Source organism: Strix uralensis, chromosome 26 (genome assembly GCF_047716275.1).
Source record: "Strix uralensis isolate ZFMK-TIS-50842 chromosome 26, bStrUra1, whole genome shotgun sequence".
NCBI classification, from domain to species: domain Eukaryota; kingdom Metazoa; phylum Chordata; class Aves; order Strigiformes; family Strigidae; genus Strix; species Strix uralensis.
This window is the reverse complement of record NC_133997.1, coordinates 6,082,759-6,104,346: the sequence shown is the minus strand read 5'-3', so window position 1 is coordinate 6,104,346 and position 21,588 is coordinate 6,082,759. Positions and strand designations below refer to the sequence as shown.

The following is a 21,588-nucleotide window of genomic DNA, read 5'->3' as shown; positions in this document are numbered from 1 at the left end:
CTAGCACCCAGTTCTCCCCCCGCCATGTCAAGATTTGCCCCAGGGGTGTGAAGGACTGATTCCTCTCCCATTCCCCCCAGCATCCCTTCGCTGGTGGAAAGCACCAGGCCGTTGCCAGCTGGAGAGCATCTCCTTTCAGCCTGCAAGGCAGAAGGTGCCTCGGGAGGTTTTGCCCCTCGGTTCCCATGTCCTCGGCTTAACCAGGGACAGGGGGGGCTTTGGGCCGTGGGGAAAGCTCCGACAGTGACACACACAAGGAGGATTCCATGCCCTGAGCAAACAGCTGGGTCCACATGGGGTTTCCTCCAGCTGGAATAAGGCAACGGGCTAAATCAGGCTTGTGGAAAATACCTATGAGAATAAAACAATGCAGCCAGCAACTCCTGTCACTTTATTTTATTCTCTTTTTTTTTTTTTTGGGGGGGGGGGGGTGACTTTATTTAAAACCCAGATCTCCCCCTTTCAGACTGAGTTTTTCTTCCCATCCTCATTCCCTTGCAGTGAGTGAAAATCCCACAGGAGTATGAAAGTCTCAGGCTGTAAAACCAGGTAGTACCGTCATGTGCTCTGCGGTGGCAGACACGGGGACATGGGCAGAAACTCGCTGTCCCTGGCTGGGAAGCCGCTCAGCACCAGGGAACAACCAGCTGTAATGGAGAAAGGGAAATCACTCCTTATAGATTACTCCTTCTTTCCTCTTAAGCCCTCCTTCCCCATTAGTTCATGAGATTCCTGGCCTCTGGAGCGCCCTTTGTGCGGCACTGAGATATCCAGGGATGTCCTTGCCACAGTCTGGGGGTGGTGGGTCCTAACCTGCTCCACGCCCTGATTCTCTAAACCTTTCACAGCACACGCTCAGGACTGGGCTTGTGCTCCTTTAACCTTGCTGTGGATGCAAGCCCAAGGACCAGCTCCTCTCCACCGCTTTTTTTTTTTTTTTTTTCCCCTTAGCTTAATCCTAAAATGATCTGAAAGTGTAAAGCGGCGTTTGGCACCTCAGCATCCCCGGGAAACCGGAGTCAGGCCACAGCTGAGCAATGGGGTGCAGGGCTAAAGGCTGCTCTCCCTTTACTGGAGGATGTATTTACATCTGCCCCTCTATTATTGTCTCCACTTAAAAGCCACATCCCTACCTATATAGTAAACACACAGCCCTGGCTTTAAATAGCAGCTCTGCCCTGGGGCCAAGGCTCTGATTACTTCTCTTCTTTTTAAAGTGTGGTTTTTTTGCTACCATAGGAGGGGAGGAAATAATAATTAAAAAAAATATATATATATAGTAAAAGCAACCCCAGGCATGGTGTAGCTCGGTCTGGGACATCTCTCCAGGGCTGTGTACTGAATGTGGTCCCTCAGCACCCAGCGCCTTGGCTGCTCTCCTGGCAGGGAGCTCAGCCTGCAGCTGGAGCAGCTTTTTTATAGTGGCCACGGTGGGTTTTCCCCCCCTCTGCAGCTTCGCTGGGCTGGGGACAAAACTCAGTTTGCGTTTTAAAATCAGAAGGAAAGAGCAGAGGCAGGACCAGAAGCCAAAAGCGAGCCCTGACTCTGCCCCCCCCCACCCCAAACCCGGCTGAGGGTGCCTGTGTGGGTCTCAGCGGGCTTGGCTCTGCCATGGGAGGGTGGGCAAGGAGCCGTGGTGCCCCTGCTCCGAACTAGGACAGGTAAGGCTGCAGGCGACACGGGGCACGTCTCTCCGACAGGATGCAATTTATTCCCAGCTTTCCGCTCTCCGAGCTGCATCTTTGATCTCGGAGGACACGCTTGCATCTTAGCTTGAAGGCACCGCTGGTTTTCATTAGCGGCTCGCTCTGCAAACGGTAGCTGGAATTTCTCCTAGCCCATACGAGCCTCGCCAGGCTCGTTAGGAACCAGCTCGAAGGCACGCTGGGAGACGGCAAAACCTCACCTGGCTGCCCCTCTGCAGCTCCTCCCAGCAGAGGAGGTGGAACCCCAAGATTTTTTGGGGTTCCTCCTTCTTAACCCGCTGCCACCAAACCTCGGCTGCCACTCGGGGCTGCAGCTTGCGTTTCTATGGGGCCGCCTGGCATGTGAAAGCCATTAACTCCCTCGTCACTGTGATTTAAAGACCCTTTTGATCAAACAGCTTGCAAACGCCTGCCCTGCTCCCCTCTGCCCGTCCCCAGCGCCCCAAAGCCAGGCAGCGGGCAGTTCCCTCCTACGTCCTTCCCGCAGCTCCTGCTGCCCAGCATCCACCTCCCAGGGGGATTTTGGCTGCTAGGATGAGGCCCACGTCGCATCTGCTGCTCCGCAGCTGCGAGATTGCCCCATTCTGGGGGGCTCCAGGATGCTTTGCTGTGCCCTCCTTGCTCTGCAAATGGCACCGCATCCCAATTCGCAGCGCCAGGGCGGTGTTTTGGGTTGTTGGTTTTGCCCTTAGCCCAGGGGAAAAAAAAATTGGGAGAATTATTTGAGCTATCAACAAAACAGCTACAATCTCAAAAAAATATTGCCACTAGATGTCAGTGCCTCTCTACGCTGCCTGGTGGGAAACCCTAAATCCATCCCTGAGAGTTTGCTGCCACCGAGCAGATGCTGCAGCAGCCAGAGGAGAGTGAAGGGGTCCTGCAGCCAGCGCAAACCCCACCTGATGTCAAAAGAAACAATTCCATTAGTTTTCCTTTTAAAGTAAGCAGGTGGGATGACAAAAATTTCTCCCAGAAAAGCAGCTGGGCTTTAAATCAGGGGCTTGGCCCTGTGTCCTGCCAAGTTGTCTTCAGTGAAACCATCTGACCTGCAAAGGTTGGCAAGTGAGATTCAGGGAAACGGTTTCTTGCCTGAGGTTTGCATGAAAACGGGAGATTTGGGCTTGATTTGGAGCGAGTGAGAACGGGCAAGTGAATTAATTAAGCAGCAAAATGTGCCATCCTAGTATAAAGCTATACTCGCTGCATTGAACCCCCACCACGAGCACAGCCACGAGAGGGCCCCCCTGCCTTACAAGTGGTGGTTGTTTAGCTTTTGGTACCTAAAAACCCTCCGTACCCCATAAAAAACCTGGGTTTGCCTTCCCCTTAGTGCAATATTTGCGCCCCCCCCCCCCCCCCCAACCTGCCCGGTGCAGCAACCCATCCCTGGAGACTGTACATGGATGGCACGGGGGGTTTGGTGGCTGTGAGAGCGATGCAAGGGGAAAACTGTAATTCCTGATGGGTCCCTTAAATGTGGGGGAAAATCAGTGTTTTGGGATTTAGGAAAGGGCAGGCTGGGTGTCGGTTTGCCAGCTGATGATGCCTCCTCTGAAAACTGGGTGCCATAGCTGGGTGCCTCGAGAGCAAAGGACCACGGCTGTGATTGCATTTGATTTGATTTTGATTTGAATTTGATTTGAAAAGATTCTACCTCTGATTTCTAAACCATCTTAAGGCACCTCCATATTTAGTCCTTGTTTTTAATTGCATTTTGATTTGTAATCCAATCTATTGCATCCAATTACATCTCATACCTTGATTTGCAGAGCAAAGAAGTGTCACCAGAGGGCAACCTTGCTTCAGGGTGGTTTTGGGCTCCAGTTGCGTGCAGGTGTGGCTGTAAGGGAAGCAGGTTTATAGATTTCCAAAATCAAGGGCTAAATCTTATTTCGAGCACTGCAGCCTCCTCCCAGGCTTTGCGGTCTTTGGGGAGCTGCTTCTCCACTTCCCGGCTGGGTCTTGAGGGTTTCAGGGTGTCCGGAGACCAACACATCAGTGAGGAGAGTCTCCAAGGATCACCCGGTTCTTCCCCAAACCCCTTGCAAAGCTGTGTCAAACCTGGAGTTAAAAACCTCCAAATTTGACAGAGAATTCCAAGCCTGCCCTACGGCTGCTTTTCCTATGAACCAGCCCATAAATAGCGCTAAATAAATACAGCAAGTTATGATGAAATTACTCTTCTCTAGAAAAAAAACCTGTCTGAATCCCCCCTCCCATCATATTCTACTCTCACATGGTTTATGGGCTGATGAAAATGGATGAACTTCATAATGGTTTGCCTGAGTGACGAGCACCCTCGGCAGCTGGCTTGTGAATCTCCAGCACCCCAGGTTTATTCCAGATGTGCATAATTTTGACAACCTTTCAGCCTTATCCAGATCTGCAGCTTCACCCTTTCGCTAGCTTGGTGCCTTTATGTATCTTTGGTTTATGTGTTTCTAACATGAGCATCGCATAAAGCTAATAAATCGTGGGAGGACCCTGTCTCAGGCAGGTGGGTACAATATAGAGCTGTGTAGTCCTGGGTCATAAATTTTCAGGCTGAAGGGGTGTGTGTGTGAACGATAAGAAACATGTGATACTGTTTTTTGGGGATATGTTGGACCATTGTCTAGCTCCTCTAAATGTCCACTTACTGTTTTAAAACACCCTGGAAAAAACTGTGTCTTTAAAGAGGAGAGACAATGCCAGGAGGGGGGTGACGAGAGGGGGGGATTTTGGATGCTTTCTGGGTATATGAACTATCAGCAATCCCAGGATTTGCAACACTGGCTGGAAATCAGTCAAGACCAAGCTTTAGGATTTTTTCAGCGTACCTTGGTATTCCCATATCGAAGCCCTGCCAGATGCCAGAGGTGAAATTATGCATCAGGACCGTGTGAGAAGGCAGCAGCGATGCTCCTGCTCCAGGAGCAATGAGACAAGGCGCAGGGATCCTTCCCCTGTGTCGCCTGTGCTGGGGGGGGAGCAGGCTGATTTGATTTTTGTTGTGTTGTGCACAGATGTGTGCTTGAAGATGTTTAAAGCACAGATCCTCTTCCCTCACGGGGCGGGTGAAGTGCTGTTGCCATCCCTGTTGAGTAGGAGAACTGCAAGGGCTGCATGGGAAACCCAAGGCAGAGCATCCTGCCCGTCTCCAATCACTATCATCCAAGCCAGAATAAATCTAATTAAATTCAGCATCTTCCTGGACCAAAGATGGGGCAGGATTTAGGTGACAAAGACCTCCACGTACTTAGGTTTCTTGCGTATCTCTCCCTCAGTGACCCCGTCTAGACCCAGTCAGATTTTTTTCTCCAAGCCTTTCTTTCCTGGAAAGCTGCCTAACAACTCACCTTTGACTCATCTTCAGTCCCTGGAGAGGATCCTCCTTCCTGCCCATGTGGTGGCGAGTTGGAGAGCACAGCCTGAACTTTTGGGTGAGAGCCCAGGCCTCTGATCTGCCAACCTTTCAAGCCCAAGACAAGTGAACGTCTTGCAACGCCAGCTTTTCCCTGCCTACAACCTTTCCACTCTATCTTTGGCCTGGAGCTCTCAAATGGTCTGTTTGAAACTATTTCTTTTGTGAACTGGAACACCCAGGCGATATGTGAGGTTCGGGTGGTTTTTTGCTTTTTTTTTGTTTCTAAATTCACACCCTCGGCATCGCAATGATGAAAGAAAAGAACTTGTCGTCACTTCCCAGAGACACTTGGGATGAAGCAGAAGGAAGGTGGGAGAAGGAGGGTCCACACTGCAGACCAACTCACGCTGATATTTCAAGATCAGGGTGAGCTATGGATTAGGCCTGACTGAGATAGGTTTTACCCTACAGTGGTTTCTAGGAAAAATCAAAGTAGCAGCCGAATTTACCTTATGTACCTTAATATACCTTAATATCTGTAGCTGTTCGGTGAGGTCCACAGGCATCTTCCATCTCCGTTCCCTGCTTACCACGTGCTCTCCTTTAGGTCACCTATATCCAGCCCATTTCCATTAAAACCAGGCAAACTACAAAGCAGCCAGATTCAGCCCTGAACGCCTGGAAAGACATTCAGGGTGAGACCAAGGTGTTATCTTGGGCTGGCTCTAAAGGGCTGCAGGGTGTAAGCAACGGCCAGGAGGTCCCCAAAGAAGGGACATGCCTGCTTTCTCCTGGCCCTGACCCTCCTCTCTTGCAGGAATCTGTCCCTTCGTGTTGGCAGGAGACATAACAGAGATATTAATTCCCCTTTGCCCACGCTGCTTCGAGAGGGACATGCTGTGGAGATAGAAGCACCCCGAGAAGATGCCACAACCCTGGGACTGCTCAAGGGCTTTGTCTCTAGTGACAGGGACTGGGAAAATCACATCATGGCCTTGAGCGAGAGAAAAAATAAAATAAAAATATGCCTTCCTTCTTGTCTGGAGTGTTCTGAGATATGCCAGTAGCCCCTGGAGCTGCCTGTAACGGGTGATCCCTAAGGGTGATATATGCTCCATATACTCAGCAGCTTTTCTACTCACCACGGGCAGGAAAATGAAGGCAGCAGATGATTTGGCTTGCAAACAAAGCTCTGGCTTTGGGTAGGTGAGTCCCCCCTGTTCAGACAGAGAGTGAGGACAGGGGAGGCTTGATCCATCCCCTGACTTCGACCCCAAAGATGCTGGCACACCGTTACCATCATGGGACAGAGCAAGCCCAGCTAAAACCCAGCATCTGAAGGGATGGAGCGGGTCTCAGCTCAGGCCCAGCCAAAACACTCGCATTTTCTGCCTGCCTTTCCCCATCAGGAGGCAATCAGATGTTCTCCAGGCTGGAGGGGAAGTCCCACCAGTTCGGTTTGACTCATCCTCTGCCGAGAAGATCTACCAGATGGAGGAGCTGGAGCTCCCGGGGCAGCAGTGACTAACCCTGGCTTGAATGACCTCTGGGCTGGGGTACTTGGAGCCGAGTTGCTCTCATGGTGCACGTAGGGGCTTTTTTTCTGCTCCTTTTCCCATCTGCTCCTCACCGGTACCTCTGCAGAGCAGAGACCCCCCAGGCTCCACGCAGCTCAGCGTACGTGCCACTCTGCGGGGTCTTCTGCTGTGTGCTGAGCACCAAAGGCCTCCTGAGATGGTGCAAGCGCTGCTGCCCGCCCGCCACGTGTGAAGGGAATGAGGATTTGCCGTCTTTAAACATGAAGCCACAAAAAGCAAACAGAGCAGAGGTAGGGATGGGAGGAAGAACAACAGCCTCCCCATCCCGCTCAGGAACCCGGCGCGGCTGCAGAAATAAGCTTCACTCCCAAAGTGTCCCCAGGAGCCACAGGCTCAGCCCAGAGCTGGGTGCTGCTGCTGTTAGGTGGCACCTCTGGGACCATGTGCCAGCCTGGATGTTGCTACGGTCTCTGGGATAAACTCGTCCTGTTGAACAGGGGCAGCGCTGTGGGGAGGAGAAGCTCCCTCCTGGCACCTCGAGATGCTTGAAGTCGTGTCTGTCTTTTCCCCCTCGCACCTCCACTCCCTGTGCTGCCCGTTCTCTCTCTGCGGTCCTATCGACATCCCTGGACACATTGCACTTTGGCCAGCAGACAAAACCCCTGATTCACTGAGCCCAGCACAGTCAGATGATTATTTTGGGTCACAAGTTCAGCTGCAAGGCACACGACCGAGCATGGGGAAGCGCTGGCACCGAAACGAGCCAGGCTGCAGGCTGTGGGCTCTGTGTCTTAAGCAACAGCCTTGGCTTATATTTCATATATGCAGAAATTCTTAAACTGTTCTTGCAGCTTTTGTTGAGGCTTGAAATGACATCAAGGCCAGCTTGTCTGTGAGAAGGACTTAATTGGACTGTTAAACCATCCTGGAGCGCTGGGAAGGAGCGTGGGCTGCGGGACACGCAGGACTTGGGTGCGCAGTGGTAGCCTGGGAGCGTTACTGGGCCCCAAACCAGCTTGTGTGGAAGCAGAGCTGCTGCAGGGGAGAAAGACCCATTGGGCATCCTGCTGTCAGGGTGCTTTTTGCTGTCAGTAAATCTATTCCTCAGCCACAGATTACTGAGGACTCTTCATTGCTCTCCTTCTCGCTGTCCCGCTCTAAAAAAAAATCCCACCCACGATGAGATTTTTCTACCTCCCCACAGCACCAGCTGCCCCAGCAGCCTCCCTGGGCACGGGGAGATTCCCGTATCCTCCGTACGGCGTGTCCCGGGGTCTCGGAGGGGGGGATGTGATGGGTGTTAACACTTGTGAGTGCTCCCTTTGGTGGCCCTGGGGGTGGAAATCGCCCCTTCCAGGCTGGAGCCGCTGAACAGGGCTGGCGTAGGGTAGTGAGGGTGTCCTGGGGTGCCTTGGGGTGAAGAGCACCGGGGTACCCCGGGTCTGGAAGGTGAAGGTGGGGCTGTCGGGGCGGCTTTTTGCTGGGGTGGCAGGTCTGAAGGTGCGTGGAGGGACACAGCCCGCTGTTAGACTTCACCTGTGAAAAACATTAACATCCCCCCGAGGAAGTCAGAAATAACCCCCCAGCTGCCAAAAAGCAGGTCCCCCCTCTTTGCTGAACTCTCCCAAGTAACAGCGCGGAGCAAAGGACCTTTCACCTTCACTTCACACCCCCCCTACCCCCCCCACCCCGAGCCACCCCGAGCTTCACCCCTCCCCTTCGCTTCGGGCAGGACCCGGCACGGGCAGGAGGGAGCGCGGCAGCCGGGAGCAGCCCTGGGGGGCGCTGCAGGGTCCCCCCTCCCCGCTGCAAGAATACAAGTGAAGCGGGGGTGTCCCCCCCATCCCACCCCATCCCGCCCGGCAGCCTCCGGGCGGAGCGCGGTTCTCCCGGCCCCGCTCCGCTCCGCCGCTCCCGGCCCCCAGCACCGGAGTGGCTGCGGCGGGGCCAAGCCGCGCCCCGTTCCCCCCCTTCATCCCCCCCCCTCCGCCCCCAGTTCTGCCGTATATAAACCCGATGCGCCCCACAAGGCAGGTAGCGGCGGGGCAGGCGGCTCGCACGGCCGCTCCGCTCCCCTCCAGCCTCCGCCGAGTTTGGGAAGAGGAGGAGGAGGAGGAGGAGGGAGGAAGGGGGGGGCCGGGTCCTGCTTTCTCCCCCCCCCCCCCCCCCCCCGCCTCCCCCAAACCCCGATGCCGCCGGCGTGACCCCCCCGGGACGATGCTGCCGCTGCTGCCGCTGCTGCTGCTGGGCGCCCCGGGGCTGAGCCTGCCCTCGGGGGGGCCCCCGGCGGACACCGAGGTGGTCACCCCCCTCCGCCTGGACCCCGACATCAACGGGCGGTCTTACTTCAGGCGGGGGCCCGCCGAACCCCCCCGGGGAGGGCAAGCGGTGGTTTTCCAGCTCTCGGCTTTCGGGGAGGATTTCTACCTCCACCTCTCCCCCGACGCCCACTTCATCGCGCCCGCCTTCGCCGCCCACTACCTGGGGGTCGCGCCCGGCGCCGCCCGCCCCCTCCCCGGCCTCCGCCATTGCTTTTATTCGGGGGATGTCAACGCCGACCGGGAGTCTTTCGCCGCCCTCAGCCTTTGCGGGGGGCTCCGGGGGGCTTTCGGCTACCGTGGAGCCGAATATCTCATCAGCCCGCTGGCGGGGGGGGCGGCCGGGGGAGCCCACCGCCTGCAGCGCCGCAGCCCCGGCCGCCCCGTCGGGGCCGGAGCATCCCGCTGCGCCGTGGGCTCCGGGCTCACCCCCGGGGTGCTGCAGGCGCTGGACAAGTACCGGGGGCGTGGAGGTGGGGGGAAAGGGGGTCGGGCCAAGCGTTTTGCCTCGGTCCCCCGTTACGTGGAGACCTTGGTGGTGGCCGACGAGTCGATGGTGAAGTTCCACGGGGATGACCTCCAGCACTACCTGCTGACCCTGATGGCCACGGCCGCCCGCCTCTACAAGCACCCCAGCATCCGTAACCCCATCCAGATCTCTGTGGTCAAGTTCCTCCTCATCGGGCAGGACGACAAGGGGCCCAAGGTCACCGGCAACGCCGCCCTCACCCTCCGCAACTTCTGCGCCTGGCAGAAGAAGTGGAACAAGGTCAGCGACAAGCACCCCGAGTACTGGGACACCGCCATCCTCTTCACCAAGCAGGTGGGTGCTGGGGGGATGACCTGGAGGGGCTGTCCCCTATTTCAAGGAGCCCTGCACTGCGCTAAGGCCTCCTGCCACCTGTGCCCCACCTCTGGTGCACGCTGGAGGAGGTTGTGCTTGTGGCTGATCCCCCTTTCCCGAGGGACCCTCCACGCTCAGAAGCCGGGGCGGGGGGAGCGGAGGTGTGGAGCGAGCCCTCTTGAGCCAGCCCTTGCTCTCCTCGGGGCGGGTTTTGGCCAGCAGCCTGGAGAAAGCCCTGCCAGGGGGTGAGTGAGGCCAGGAGGTGTGTAAAGGGCAGGTTGTCCCCACGGGCAGAAACCCGCCGCTCCATCCCCTGCCTCCTGGCAGCAGTGGCCACCACCCTGAAACGCCGGGTCCGAGCCCAGAAGAGGAGGAGCGTGGCCTCGCTTCCCCCTCCCGGGCTGGGAAGAGCTTGCCGTGCCACCTGCCAAGAAAAAAAAACACCTCTCTCCACTTCCTCTGACTCATGCGCGGGGTCCTCCTGAGAACCTGGACCTCTCCTCCATGCTGGCTGCTCTGCGTGGACCCAGTTCAGGGCTGGAAGAAAAGCACTGGAGATGCAGCCAGCGCTGGCAGCAATTTTTGGGGTGGGGGGAGAGGCGAGAGTCCCCCCCACCGCTGCCGTGGGCTGGCTGCATCCCTGCAGTGGGAGAGGGGCTTTGCCGAGCTGCTTTTTCTCACCTTTGGCAAGGGCTCCGCGTGGGGTGGGGGGTGATTGCTGGGCCGGGATGAGCTCTCCATCCCGCACCTCGATAAACTGGGTGACACTGAAGCGGTGACACCGCTCCCAGAGCCTCCCCCCAAACGCTTCTCCTCTTCCCTGTGGTCCCATCTCAGCGTTGATGTCGGTGTGGTGCCTGGCTGGGGTGTTACAGCCCTGCACCCCCAGATTGCTGATGGGAGGGGAGAAGGATGAGCCCGGTTGGAAGGGGATGGTCACGTCTTACCCTGGCAGCAGCAGGCTTTGCCAGCAAGAGCAACTTGCGTTCTCTCCCTCCCCCATCCCTGCGCAGACGTTCTGGGATTAAGGACAGGTCAGGAACTCCCCTCAACAGCAGGGACACCATTCCCAAAACATCTTTCCAGGTCAGGCACTCGTGGGTGGGAAGGATAAAGCATCCAGTTCCCTTCAGCTGCCCCCAACCTGGGGTCAGCGCAGGCTGACGATGGCCCGGAGCAGGAACGATGCTGTGCAGGACGTGTGAGACCTCATCCCACCCATCCTCCTTGTCCCCTCCCCAGCCCCGGGCAGGGGGCCGTGTCCTCCGGCCGGCTGTAAATCCTGCCGGAGCACAGGCAGGGCTGAACCCCAACCTGCTGGAGCAGGTCCTGCCTGCTACGGCTGCGGAGAGGGGGACGCCTGGTGACACCCCTGCGGGGATGAGCCAGCTCCATCTCTGGTGGAAACCCAGTGAGGTCACTGGAGCCGCACGTGGGATGGATTCGGTCCCAGCGATTTGAAAGCTGCGGATCACGGCCGGGCTGCATTTTTTGCACATTGCTAAACCACCCATTCCTGAAATCCCAAGGCAAGCTTCGGTGCAAAGGCACAGCATCGAGGAGACATCTGCCTTCCTTGAGTGCATCCATCTGTGGTCCCCCGACACCCCGAAGCTTATCTCCCTGCCAAAAAGCTGTTACATAAACCCCCGACTTAATTTTCATCTCCAGCCCGGTTGATAGGCAGTTTCCAGTTATGTCAACGAGTTGCTGATGAATGGGGCTGTCCTCTCCCGCTCGGCTTTGCTCCCTCCCGATGTCGGTCGTGCCAGACTGTGGATTTGCCTTTGGGGAGCTGGGTCCTGCTCAGCCGGTGGGTGCAGATCTTCACCTTCCTACCTGAGCCGGTGCTTGTTGGAGCCTTCAGCTACGCTCCTGCCTCTTGGAAACAGCATCACACGCCACGGCAATGGGCTCGGCCGTGCTTCCCGCCCATCCCGAACCTTCCCACCAGCAAAGGTTTGCTGAACATCTTTGGCCTGCTGTAAAACTGAAGGGACGTTGCACCAAGGAACATCTGGCTGGAGCCTAGCATGCAGCAGAGGCTGCGGGGGAATTTGGAAACTCATAAAATTCACATTTTCGGGGTTGCTTTGGACAGATGTGGGAAGCCTCCGTGGTAGGGAGAGCACTTACAACCCGGTCTCTGAGTAGGTGAATGAACGCGCTAGTGATAAGGATCCCCCTCCAACTGAGCTGCAGAACATCTCAAGAAGTTCGCAAGGGGATGAAGAAAAACCTTGGGAGTGCCCACAGATGAAGGTCAGGCTGGCAGGAGAGCCCTGATGGGGCATCCAGCGGGTTGCTTGCAGCCCCTTGGGGCACTGGGCACCCCCCTGTATTTGGGCTGTCAGAGGGGGAGATCGGTGACGTGCAAATGCAGAGCTGGCCCTTCGCCTGCCGCTTTCCCACCTTAAACCTCTTTTATTTCTCTCTCCTCCCCTCTGAAGCTCCACCCTTGCATTGCCTCCCCTCCTGAGCAGGCTGGACCCCCGGCAAGGCTGGAGGAGGTGTTTGGGGTTAGAGCCCAGAGATGCTGCCCAGCCTTTCAAAGTGGGCTGCCCCTCGGAGGCTGGGGGGGGGTGTGTTAGGGAAAACCCCATGAAGAGCTGCTCATCCATGTTCCCTGCAGCCGTCAGGCGAGGTTCAGAGCGAGAAGTGGGTCAGTGTGTCAGTGCAGGTGTTGGGCTGGGAGCCAAAAGCTCGCCGCGCCAGCGAGGAAACGGCAACTCTTCAAAGAGCAGCGAGTGGGGAGCCGCCAGTGGCTGCCTCTTCCCCGTGAGGTTGTGTCATCCCACCCCTGCGCCCCACCTTCACCCCCCCAAACCCCCAGCGCTGGAGAGCACGGGCAGGGGGGCTTGGGCAAGCTGGACTAGCTCAGCATGGTGATGGCACTGGCTCTTGGTGGCATTTTGGGACAGGGGACCCTGTGCTGGGGCTTGCCAGCCCCATTTAGTCACCGCGTGCTCGCCGGTGGTGGCGCTGCCACCGGGGATGCTTGTCCCTGCCAGCATCGATGTGCGGTGGGATCAGGGGTGCAGCGGGGTCCCAGTCGACAAGGAAAACTGTGGCAGAGCAGAGAGCTGAACCTGGCTGCACGATGGGGTTTTCCACCGGCCGCGATAGACCCAAGCGTTTCTCCGCCTCGCCTCTCCACAGATCACGGTCTTGTCTGTGCCTCCAGACTTCGTAGCCACAGGTCTCCTGTTAAAGCCATCTCAGCCCTGGCCGGGGCTCTCTGGAGTCGTCGGGACTGTTATTTACCCACGGCTGAACCTGCCTGCGCGGGAATGCCTTCAGCTTGGAAACCTCGCTGGAAATGTTGGCAGAGCCGCTCATGCGAGATTTCGAGCAACCCAGGCGCTTTGGCTGGGCGAGCGCTGAGCATGAATCACGTTTATTTATAGCATGGGAGCGCCCGGCGAGTCCCTTACGTTTTCTTTTCATGTGGAAAGCAGCTCCCTGCCCCCCACGTGGCCTCCCCTGCAGCTCCCAGCCCGGCTGGGACAGCACCGAGGGATGGGGACGATGCTCCAGCCCTCCCAAGGCACCGACAGACCCCAGCAGAGGAAGGGGGCATCCGAGGACAAAGCTATTGCTGAGCTGCCTCAGCGGTGCCTCTTCAAACAGGGACTTTTTATTTGCATGAGCACCTTTGGATCCTGAAGAAGGGTAGATCCACCTACAACGGGACCTTTCCTGTCCTCTGTCCCAGCTGCATCTACGTGGGGTCCAGCAGTGCTTGTGCTGGGGGTGGAGAGCTGGGCTGGTTCCTCCTTCAATCCATTGGGCTTGGCTGCTCCTCGAGGGATGGCTGCAAAGTGCCTTGGAGAGACAGGAGCACATCCCCCAGCCTCAGGCACCTCTGGACCCGGCCCAGAGGCTTCTTATTCCTAGGAAGAGGTTGAGAAATGAGGTTGAGAAACGGGTCAGCTGTGAGCCCAAGGCCAGGTGTCTTCTCATCCACCCACCTGGGTCTGATCCTTGAGTTTCTGCTGGACAAGGGAGCCAGGCTGACTCCTCCGTGCCGAAACTGGCTCCACCCTGTCCGGAGGAGCCGTTCGGGTGGGAAAAGCTGTCGCTGAAGGCACGGGAGAATGCTACACACAAAAAGCATCCTCAGTGCCAGGGTTAAATGCAAACACATAATCACAGCCTGGCCTGGGTCAGGGTGAGGTTTCCTTTCCTCACCAGGCTGTGGCTGGTGTGGTCCCCATCCCTTTGGGCTGCCCCCCACCTGCCATCAGCTCCCCATGGGGTACCAGGGATGGGGTGGGGATGGGGGACCGGGATGCCTGCGCTGGCCTCAAGACTGACCCTTTGCCTCCATGCCTGGCAGGACCTGTGCGGTGCCACCACCTGCGACACGCTGGGGATGGCGGACGTGGGCACCATGTGCGACCCCAAGCGCAGCTGCTCCGTCATCGAGGACGACGGGCTGCCCTCGGCTTTCACCACCGCCCATGAGCTGGGTAAGGCTCCCCGCTCTCCTCTTCCTCTTGGGAGGAATGCCAGGAGCTGGCGAGGTTCAAAATAATTTCAGCCTCCGGAAGATCAGACAATAACCGGTATCTGGTGATGGGGAAATTCCACCTTGGGGCATGAGGCAAAAGGCTTTGCTGTTGTGGTTGCTACCTCGGTTTCCAGGATTCGGGAGTGCTGAAATAACAGGCGGAGGGCACACCTACCTCCGGAGACACTTGCAGGAGGAGGAAGAGGGAGGGGGGTGAGCGCTGAAGTCTCCTTCTCTTTGCAATTTCCCTCGTCCTTCCTTTCCCGTGTGCATTCCATGTGCACGAAGCAGCCGGGACAGAGTCTGGGAAGCTCGCTGGCTCAGCGATGCTGCCAGTGGGGTGGCTCGCCTGTCTCATTCCTGCGAGCTCCTGCATACAAGCATCGTCCTTCCCCAGGTGTCTCCTGGGCTGTCCACACCCACTGCAATCCTTGCAAGGGTCTTCCCCACTCCGTGCCTCAGTTTCCCCCATTTCAAGAAGCTGCAGGGGGCTCGACTCTGTGTGCCAAGCAGGGTTATTCATGCTGCCCCCTCTTATCCACCCCCCCCCCCCAGGCCACGTCTTCAACATGCCCCATGACAACGTGAAGGCCTGTGAGGAGGTCTTCGGCCGGCTGAAGACCAACCACATGATGTCCCCCACCCTCATCCAGATCGACCGTGCCAACCCCTGGTCAGCCTGCAGTGCTGCCATCATCACCGACTTCCTCGACAGCGGCCATGGTGAGCCCTCCCGTGCCCCTCGCCCTCTTACCTGTGTCCCCACCCCATAGGAGCAGGATCCATCCCTGGGGCTGGTTGCTGGGAGAGGCTGATGGGCTGTAGAGCAACTCTTCTCCCCCTTCTGCCAACAAAGTAAGGAGGAAATGAGGAGTTTGGTGCTGTCCCCGGAGGTGATGGCTGCCTCTAGTAGAGCACGGCTCTACCCAGCATCACCAAGCACCAGGGCAGGGTCAGACTGGCTCTTAGGAAGTATTTCTTTCCAGAAGGGGTTGATGGGCATTGGAATGGGCTGCCCAGGGCAGGGGGGGAGTCCCCATCCTTGGAGGGGTTGAAGAGTCGGGTTGACCCAGCGCTGAGGGATCTGGTAGAGTTGAGAATGTTCAGTGTGAGGTTCATGGTTGGACTGGATGATCTTCAAGGTCTTTTCCAGCCTTGAAAATTCTGAGATTCTGTGATGAGGTCACTCAGGTCTGGGGTGCAGCTGAGCTCAAGGGTATCTGGCCCCACTGGTGGCCTATGCCTGGGGTAGCTTTGGCCAAATTATCGGCAGCCATCCTCACCTCCCCGCAGCGATGCTTTCCCTCCCCACACTGCTCCATCCAATCCCCCGAGGACCCAGTAGATCCCCACTCTCACAGGAGACTGTTTGCTGGACCAGCCTGCCAAACCCATCCCACTGCCCGAAGACTTGCCGGGGACGAGCTACAGCCTGAACCAGCAGTGCGAGCTGGCCTTTGGCGTGGGCTCCAAGCCCTGCCCGTACATGCAGTATTGCGCCAAGCTCTGGTGCACAGGCAAGGCGCGTGGGCAGATCGTCTGCCAGACCCGTCACTTCCCCTGGGCTGACGGCACCGGCTGCGGCGAGGGGAGATTCTGCCTGAAGGGTGCCTGCGTTGAGAGGCACAACATCAGTAAGTACAGGGTGAGTACCTGCGCCGTGAGTCCCAAAAACATCCCACGGCATCATCCTGAGTTTTTGCTGGCTGAGCAATCCCCTGCCTCCTGGTGTTGGGGATCCGGCGGGGGGGACGCTGATGTGAAAAGAGATGGAGGTCCCTTGGGTATCGCGTATTTCTCAAGGAGGGGTGCTGCTGCTCCGCTCCATCCAGCAAGTCTGGGAGCAGTCAGCAGATTTTTTTGCTTGCAAATGGATGGTTCCGAGACTGGAGAGCCCCGGCTCGGGATGGAGCTGGTGACAAAGGGGATGCAGCACCTCATCCCCCTGCATCCCTGCAGGTGGACGGCGGCTGGGCGAAGTGGGCGCCCTATGGGCAGTGCTCGCGGACATGTGGCGGCGGGGTGCAGCTGGCCAGGCGGGAGTGCACCGACCCAGTGCCTGCCAACGGGGGCTCCTACTGTGAGGGCATCCGTGTCAAGTACCGCTCCTGCAACCTGGAGCCCTGCTCTGCAGCAGGTAAGGGGCTGGAGCTCAGCTCACTTGTGTTTCTGGGCATGACCTATAACAAAACCATAAAACTGGAGCTGGAGGTCTGGGCTGGTCCCCAATCCCATGCACATCTCTGTTTTTTCCAGTGCCAGGGAAAAGCTTCCGCGAGGAGCAGTGTGAGGCTTTCAACGGCTACAGCCACAGCACTAACCGCCTCACTGCCTCTGTCTCCTGGGTCCCCAAATACTCCGGTGTCTCGCCCCGGGATAAATGCAAGCTCATCTGCCGGGCTAACGGCACCGGCTACTTCTACGTGCTGGCACCCAAGGTTGGTGAGAGACCCCCAGGGTCAGCATCTGGGTTGGAGGATGACTCCAGTGTGCCTGGAAATTAAAGATTTTTCCTTGTCTGGTGGGCAGATGGTATTAGATGAGGTTGTAGAGGAGAGGAATTTACCAGGCTGGTATGGAACAGCCTGTACGTGTCCGCTTATTTATTTCAGGGCTGGAGTTGGTCCATGGAGGGCGAGAACTGTCAATGTTAGGTTAATGGTTGGACTAGATGATCTTCAAGGTCTTTTCCAGCCTTGATGATTCTGTAATTCTGTGTGATTCTGTCTTCTGGGTTTGTAAAGGTGCCTCTGGGACATGCCCATAGTCCTGAAATAAAGGATAATAAAGGATAAGGGATGTATGTGCCTGACGGGGCAGGTGGCCAGACGCGGGACCAAGTGGGGTGGTGTTAGCTGTGTCCCCAGTGCAGCCTGTTCCCTTTGCGCTGATGCAACAGAAAGGGCAGAAAATTATGTAGATGGAGAAGAAAAGGGATATAGCCCCATATAGCTCTTCTCAGAGACCCTAAAAAGCCTGACTGAAAAGCAGAGCATGAGCAAAGGGTGACATGGCGCCAGATAGCATCTCTTCAGGACTCATCTGCTGGATTTGGGTAGCCCCGGGTTGGATGGCCACAGCTGGCGGGGAGGTGTGGGGTGGCAGAGGGAAATGCAGTGGCCTTGTTTTGCTCGCCCTCGTGCAGGTTGTGGATGGCACCCCTTGCTCCCCAGACTCCACCTCAGTCTGCGTCCAGGGTAAATGCATCAAAGCGGGCTGCGACGGGAAGCTGGGCTCCAAGAAGAAGTTTGACAAATGTAGCGTGTGCGGAGGAGACAACAAGAGCTGCAAGAAGGTCTCGGGCTTGTTCACCAAACCCATGTAAGTGTTACATGAGCTTCCCCCTCTCCCAGCTCTGCTTTATGGGGTGGATGTAGGAAGGTGGTGGAGGTGGTAACGGGGGCTAAGTCCAACCCGAGCAAACTCTCCTGGTGCTACTGTACATCGCTGCGTGGAGACCTGGGCTAGCGCTGAAGGAGAACCAGGACACATTTAATGTGCTATCGGCTTCTGCTGGTGGAGTTATCTCTGGTACATCTGTACTGTAGAGCCAGAGGAGCTGAAGCATCTTCCCGTATCTGGGTGACCTCATCCTAGATGAAACTCAGTGTAGGGAGGAGATTCAGAATGATCTTCATGGGAAGGACGAGATAACTGTAGTGGTGGGAAGATTTCAGGGCTGTAGCTGCAGAGCTTTGGGCTGAGGGCATGTCGTAGCGGGATGTCCCCCTGCCTGATGGCCTGCCCTGCCTGCTCTTCTCTTCCAGGCATGGCTACAACTTCGTGGTGGTCATCCCCGCGGGTGCCTCCAACATCGACATCAGACAACGGGGCTACAAAGGGCTGATCAGTGACGACAACTACCTGGCGCTGAAGAACGGGCAGGGCAAGTACCTGCTGAACGGCCACTTCATCGTCTCGGCCGTGGAGAGGGACCTGATGGTGAAGGGCAGCGTCCTGCGGTACAGCGGCACTGGCACCGCCGTCGAGAGCCTCCAAGCCTTCAAGCCCATCCAGGAACCCCTGACTTTGGAAGTGCTCTCTGTGGGGAAGATGACCCCTCCTCGGGTACGCTATTCCTTCTACCTCCCCAAAGAGAGCAAGGAGGACAAGTCCTCCTACAAGAAGGAGGGCAAGACCCCCCCAGACCTCAACAACAGCGTCCTCAGCCTGTCCAACCGCTTGGACGGTGGGAGACCGAGCTACAAACGTCCCTCCTACAAGTGGGCGGCGGGCGGCTGGGAGGCTTGCTCTGTCACCTGCGGTGATGGGTTGCAGAAGCGCTCGGTGGCTTGTCGCGATTCCTACGGCCAACCGGCCGCCGAGTGTGACGCGGCACAGCGACCAGCTGATGTCCGGCTGTGCGGGGAGCCCTGCCCGGCGTGGGAAGCTGGACCTTGGTCTCCCTGCTCCAAGAGCTGCGGTCGGGGTTTCAAGAGACGGGCGTTGAAGTGCTCGGTCCCAACTGGGCGTCTGCTGCCCCGGGAGAGTTGCAATTTTCGGAGGAAGCCACAGGAGCTGGATTTTTGCACCTTGAGGCCGTGCTGAGCAGGTCAAGGGGTGTCTGTGAGGAAGGCCATGGTGTTCCTCTGGCTGGATGCGGTCAAGCAGCAGCCAGGGGTTGGGAGAGGGGGAGATGTCCATAGCACATAGCAAACAGGGGGGGAAAAAAAAAAAAGAAAAAATGGGAAAAAAAAGGGACCTGGGTGTGGGGACAGAGCACGCACACCCCACATACCCAGGAGAGAGGGCTTTTACCGACCAGGTCGCTCGGAGACAGAGCGGGAACGAACGTCTACCTCGAAGCCGCCGAACAACACGGAAACCCACCGGCAGAGGCTGGGAGTCGGGGTGGGGACAGATGGAAACGAGGAGGGTGGCTGCCCAGGATGGATCTGAGTACAGGCAGGGAGATCCCCCTAAATTGCACAGTTGAAGCCTCCCTCGTTTTCCCAGGGCCAAGCCTACCTCCCCCCTCCCTGGACTCCCCCAACACTCGTGCTAAATGGGACCAAAAGGATTTACCAATGCAACGACGGCAAATTATACTGTCCAACCACCGGTGTGACGAGGTGCTGGGACTCATGCATCCAGGGCTTGCTGGTGATGATTTGGAAACCCGGGTGGTCCGGAGAGCCCCAGCAGCATCCCCGGGTCAGGTTGGAAGGTGGTGGCTTTATTTTCGTTTTCTCCTCATGTTTATGACCTGACCAGTGTAGATTTTTATGGTGCTTAACTCTGTATTTTTTTAACCTCCTTCCTCCCCTGCAATGGATGTAAACCTTGCGTAGTGGGGACGGCATTATTCCCAGTGGGCTCTCTCACCTGGCTGAGGTTTTCCTATGGTGCTTTGGGATGGGGCTGTGTGAGCACCCAGCACGTAGCTGGATGCTCCTTTACCCCCCGGTCCAGGGCAGGTTGTAAACTGCCCGCCTGAAGTTTTTCAGGGCTAAAAGGGATCACTACAGAGCTGAGATCTGAGCTGTCATTCCAAAAAAAATCAACTGTACTGTAGTACCACGATGCGGTGCCACACGGGGTCGGATGCAGCCCCGTGAGTCACTGGTACTTGACTCTGCTCTGGAAATGGTGCTCGCTGTTTAATGGGACCAGTATGCAGTGCCCAGATGTCCCACCACCCTCTGCCCTCCAACCTTTGGGCCCGGTTGGGTTATTTTTCCTCTGTGTTAAGCCTCTCTGAGCTATCCTGAGCTGAACTCTAGCAGACCTGGGGTGACTTCCCCAGCATCGCTTTTGTGCCACGAGAGCGGAAGATAAATTTGGGTTTTGGGCTTTCTTGGAGGAAAGGGGCCCAGCGGGGTTCAGGCGTGTGGGGAAAAAGGGGGTGTTGAACCTCAGCTACGATCAGTTTCCCCCTCCAGGGTTTTGTGCAAGGGTTTATTCTGTACCTCTGATGGTTATGTAGCATCATGCCCATTGTGGTTGGAGGCTGTCTTACCTCACACACCGCCCTCTTCCCAACGACCATTTAACGCATCATTTAGATCTCTTGCTCAGATCAAATCATCAGGGACCATTTCACTTTTTGCTTTTCCACTGATGAAGGTGCCTCTTAATTAATTAGCTGGGACTGGGAGCAAGCCAGCGTCTCTGGGTTGAGCCATGCCATTACTGGGATCAGCAGAAAGGGACTATAGGGAGGACACACAGATTATGGGTAGGCAGAAGATGCTGTCTCAGCAGGTAGGGGCTTGGAGCCTACCTTGCTTGCTCGGTCCCGTGCAGGTCTGGTGTGGAAAGTCCTTGTGCCCTTTGATCTGCTCTGAAAGGGCTTCAGTGGGCAAGGTGAGAAAGATCACAAGAAACAGGATCCTGGTAGCACAAGGGTTTTCTTGCTGGACCTTTCCACCAGCTGAGCAAACTCCTCGTGACAATGTTTGCAGACCCATCCTCCCCTGGATTTATGTAATGCCTTTTTGAACACAACAATATTTTGGGTCTCCACACTGCTCGATAGAGCCAGGAGCAGATGTTGTGGTTGCTCTGCACGGCAGGGGATGGGATTTAATGTTCTAGGAAATCCCTTCCATGTCTCCATTCCCATGAACAGATCATCCATTTTTGGAGGGTTTTCCTGCATAGCCAAGCCTGCCGTGCTTTCATCTGGGGACAGAGTTCTGAGGAGCTGCCCTTTGGTGTCTTGCCATCCAACAGATGGTTTCCAAGCCACTGAGAAATCCTCACCCTTGTTCATGGGGAGGGGAAGGATGGGGCGGGAGGGATTTCTTGTGTGTGGTTCTTTTGCCGAGTGTGCAGCAAAAGGACGGAGATGCCGATCGTACTGGCTGCTTTGTGTATACCATGTATACTAAACATCGATCTCTGCTGTTTGTGCGTCAATAGCAAACCTGAAATAAAACCGTATTTAAAGTTACGCCTGGTTCCTCGGGGTATGCGATTGTGCCCGTGTCATTTAGTTGGTTGCTGCAGAGTATTTCTTGTCTTACTGCAATCCTGGCCTCGTTGAAGCCTCAACTCATTAATTGAAGGAAAAAAAAAAACAACAAACCTTGGAAGCCTAAGAGGTTTATTCTGACTTGCTTCTGCTACAAGATTTGTTATTGGCAAAAAAAACCCCAACCCATGAAGGAGCCCAGTGGTGGATTAGTCCCTGCAAGCCCCAGGGCTCGCTTGCACTGGGACGTTAAATGCACGAGGCTGATTTGCTTTAGCCTGAAATCCGGATGCTCTTTTGTCAGGATAACAGCACTATAGAGTTAAACGGATTAATATAAACTGGAAGAGCACTCTCATATCCTGGAACAACCGTGTCTGCACATACCATTGTCCCGGACCATCCCT

General features: G+C 56.5%; 1 protein-coding gene across 1 annotated transcript; it reads left to right on the top strand.

Annotated features, from left to right (window-relative positions):
- Positions 1–8,758: 8,758 nt before the first annotated feature.
- Positions 8,759–21,160, top strand: ADAMTS15 (ADAM metallopeptidase with thrombospondin type 1 motif 15). The gene is made up of 8 exons (XM_074895023.1): positions 8,759–9,731; positions 14,092–14,224; positions 14,821–14,988; positions 15,627–15,910; positions 16,225–16,402; positions 16,522–16,703; positions 17,411–17,586; positions 18,033–21,160. The coding sequence occupies exons 1-8, from the start codon at positions 8,808–8,810 to the stop codon at positions 18,811–18,813; spliced, it is 2,826 nt and encodes a 941-aa protein (XP_074751124.1). The 5' UTR covers positions 8,759–8,807; the 3' UTR covers positions 18,814–21,160.
- Positions 21,161–21,588: the final 428 nt, after the last annotated feature.

What these genes read in the sequence shown, in the direction of transcription:
- ADAMTS15 (XM_074895023.1), top strand. Translation starts at nt 8,808, where the DNA reads ATGCTGCCGCTGCTGCCGCTGCTGCTGCTGGGCGCCCCGGGGCTGAGC. An exon ending in CCATCCTCTTCACCAAGCAG is followed by an intron (nt 9,732 to 14,091) that starts GTGGGTGCTGGG and finishes CATGCCTGGCAG; the next exon opens with GACCTGTGCGGTGCCACCAC. An exon ending in CTTCCTCGACAGCGGCCATG is followed by an intron (nt 14,989 to 15,626) that starts GTGAGCCCTCCC and finishes CCACTCTCACAG; the next exon opens with GAGACTGTTTGCTGGACCAG.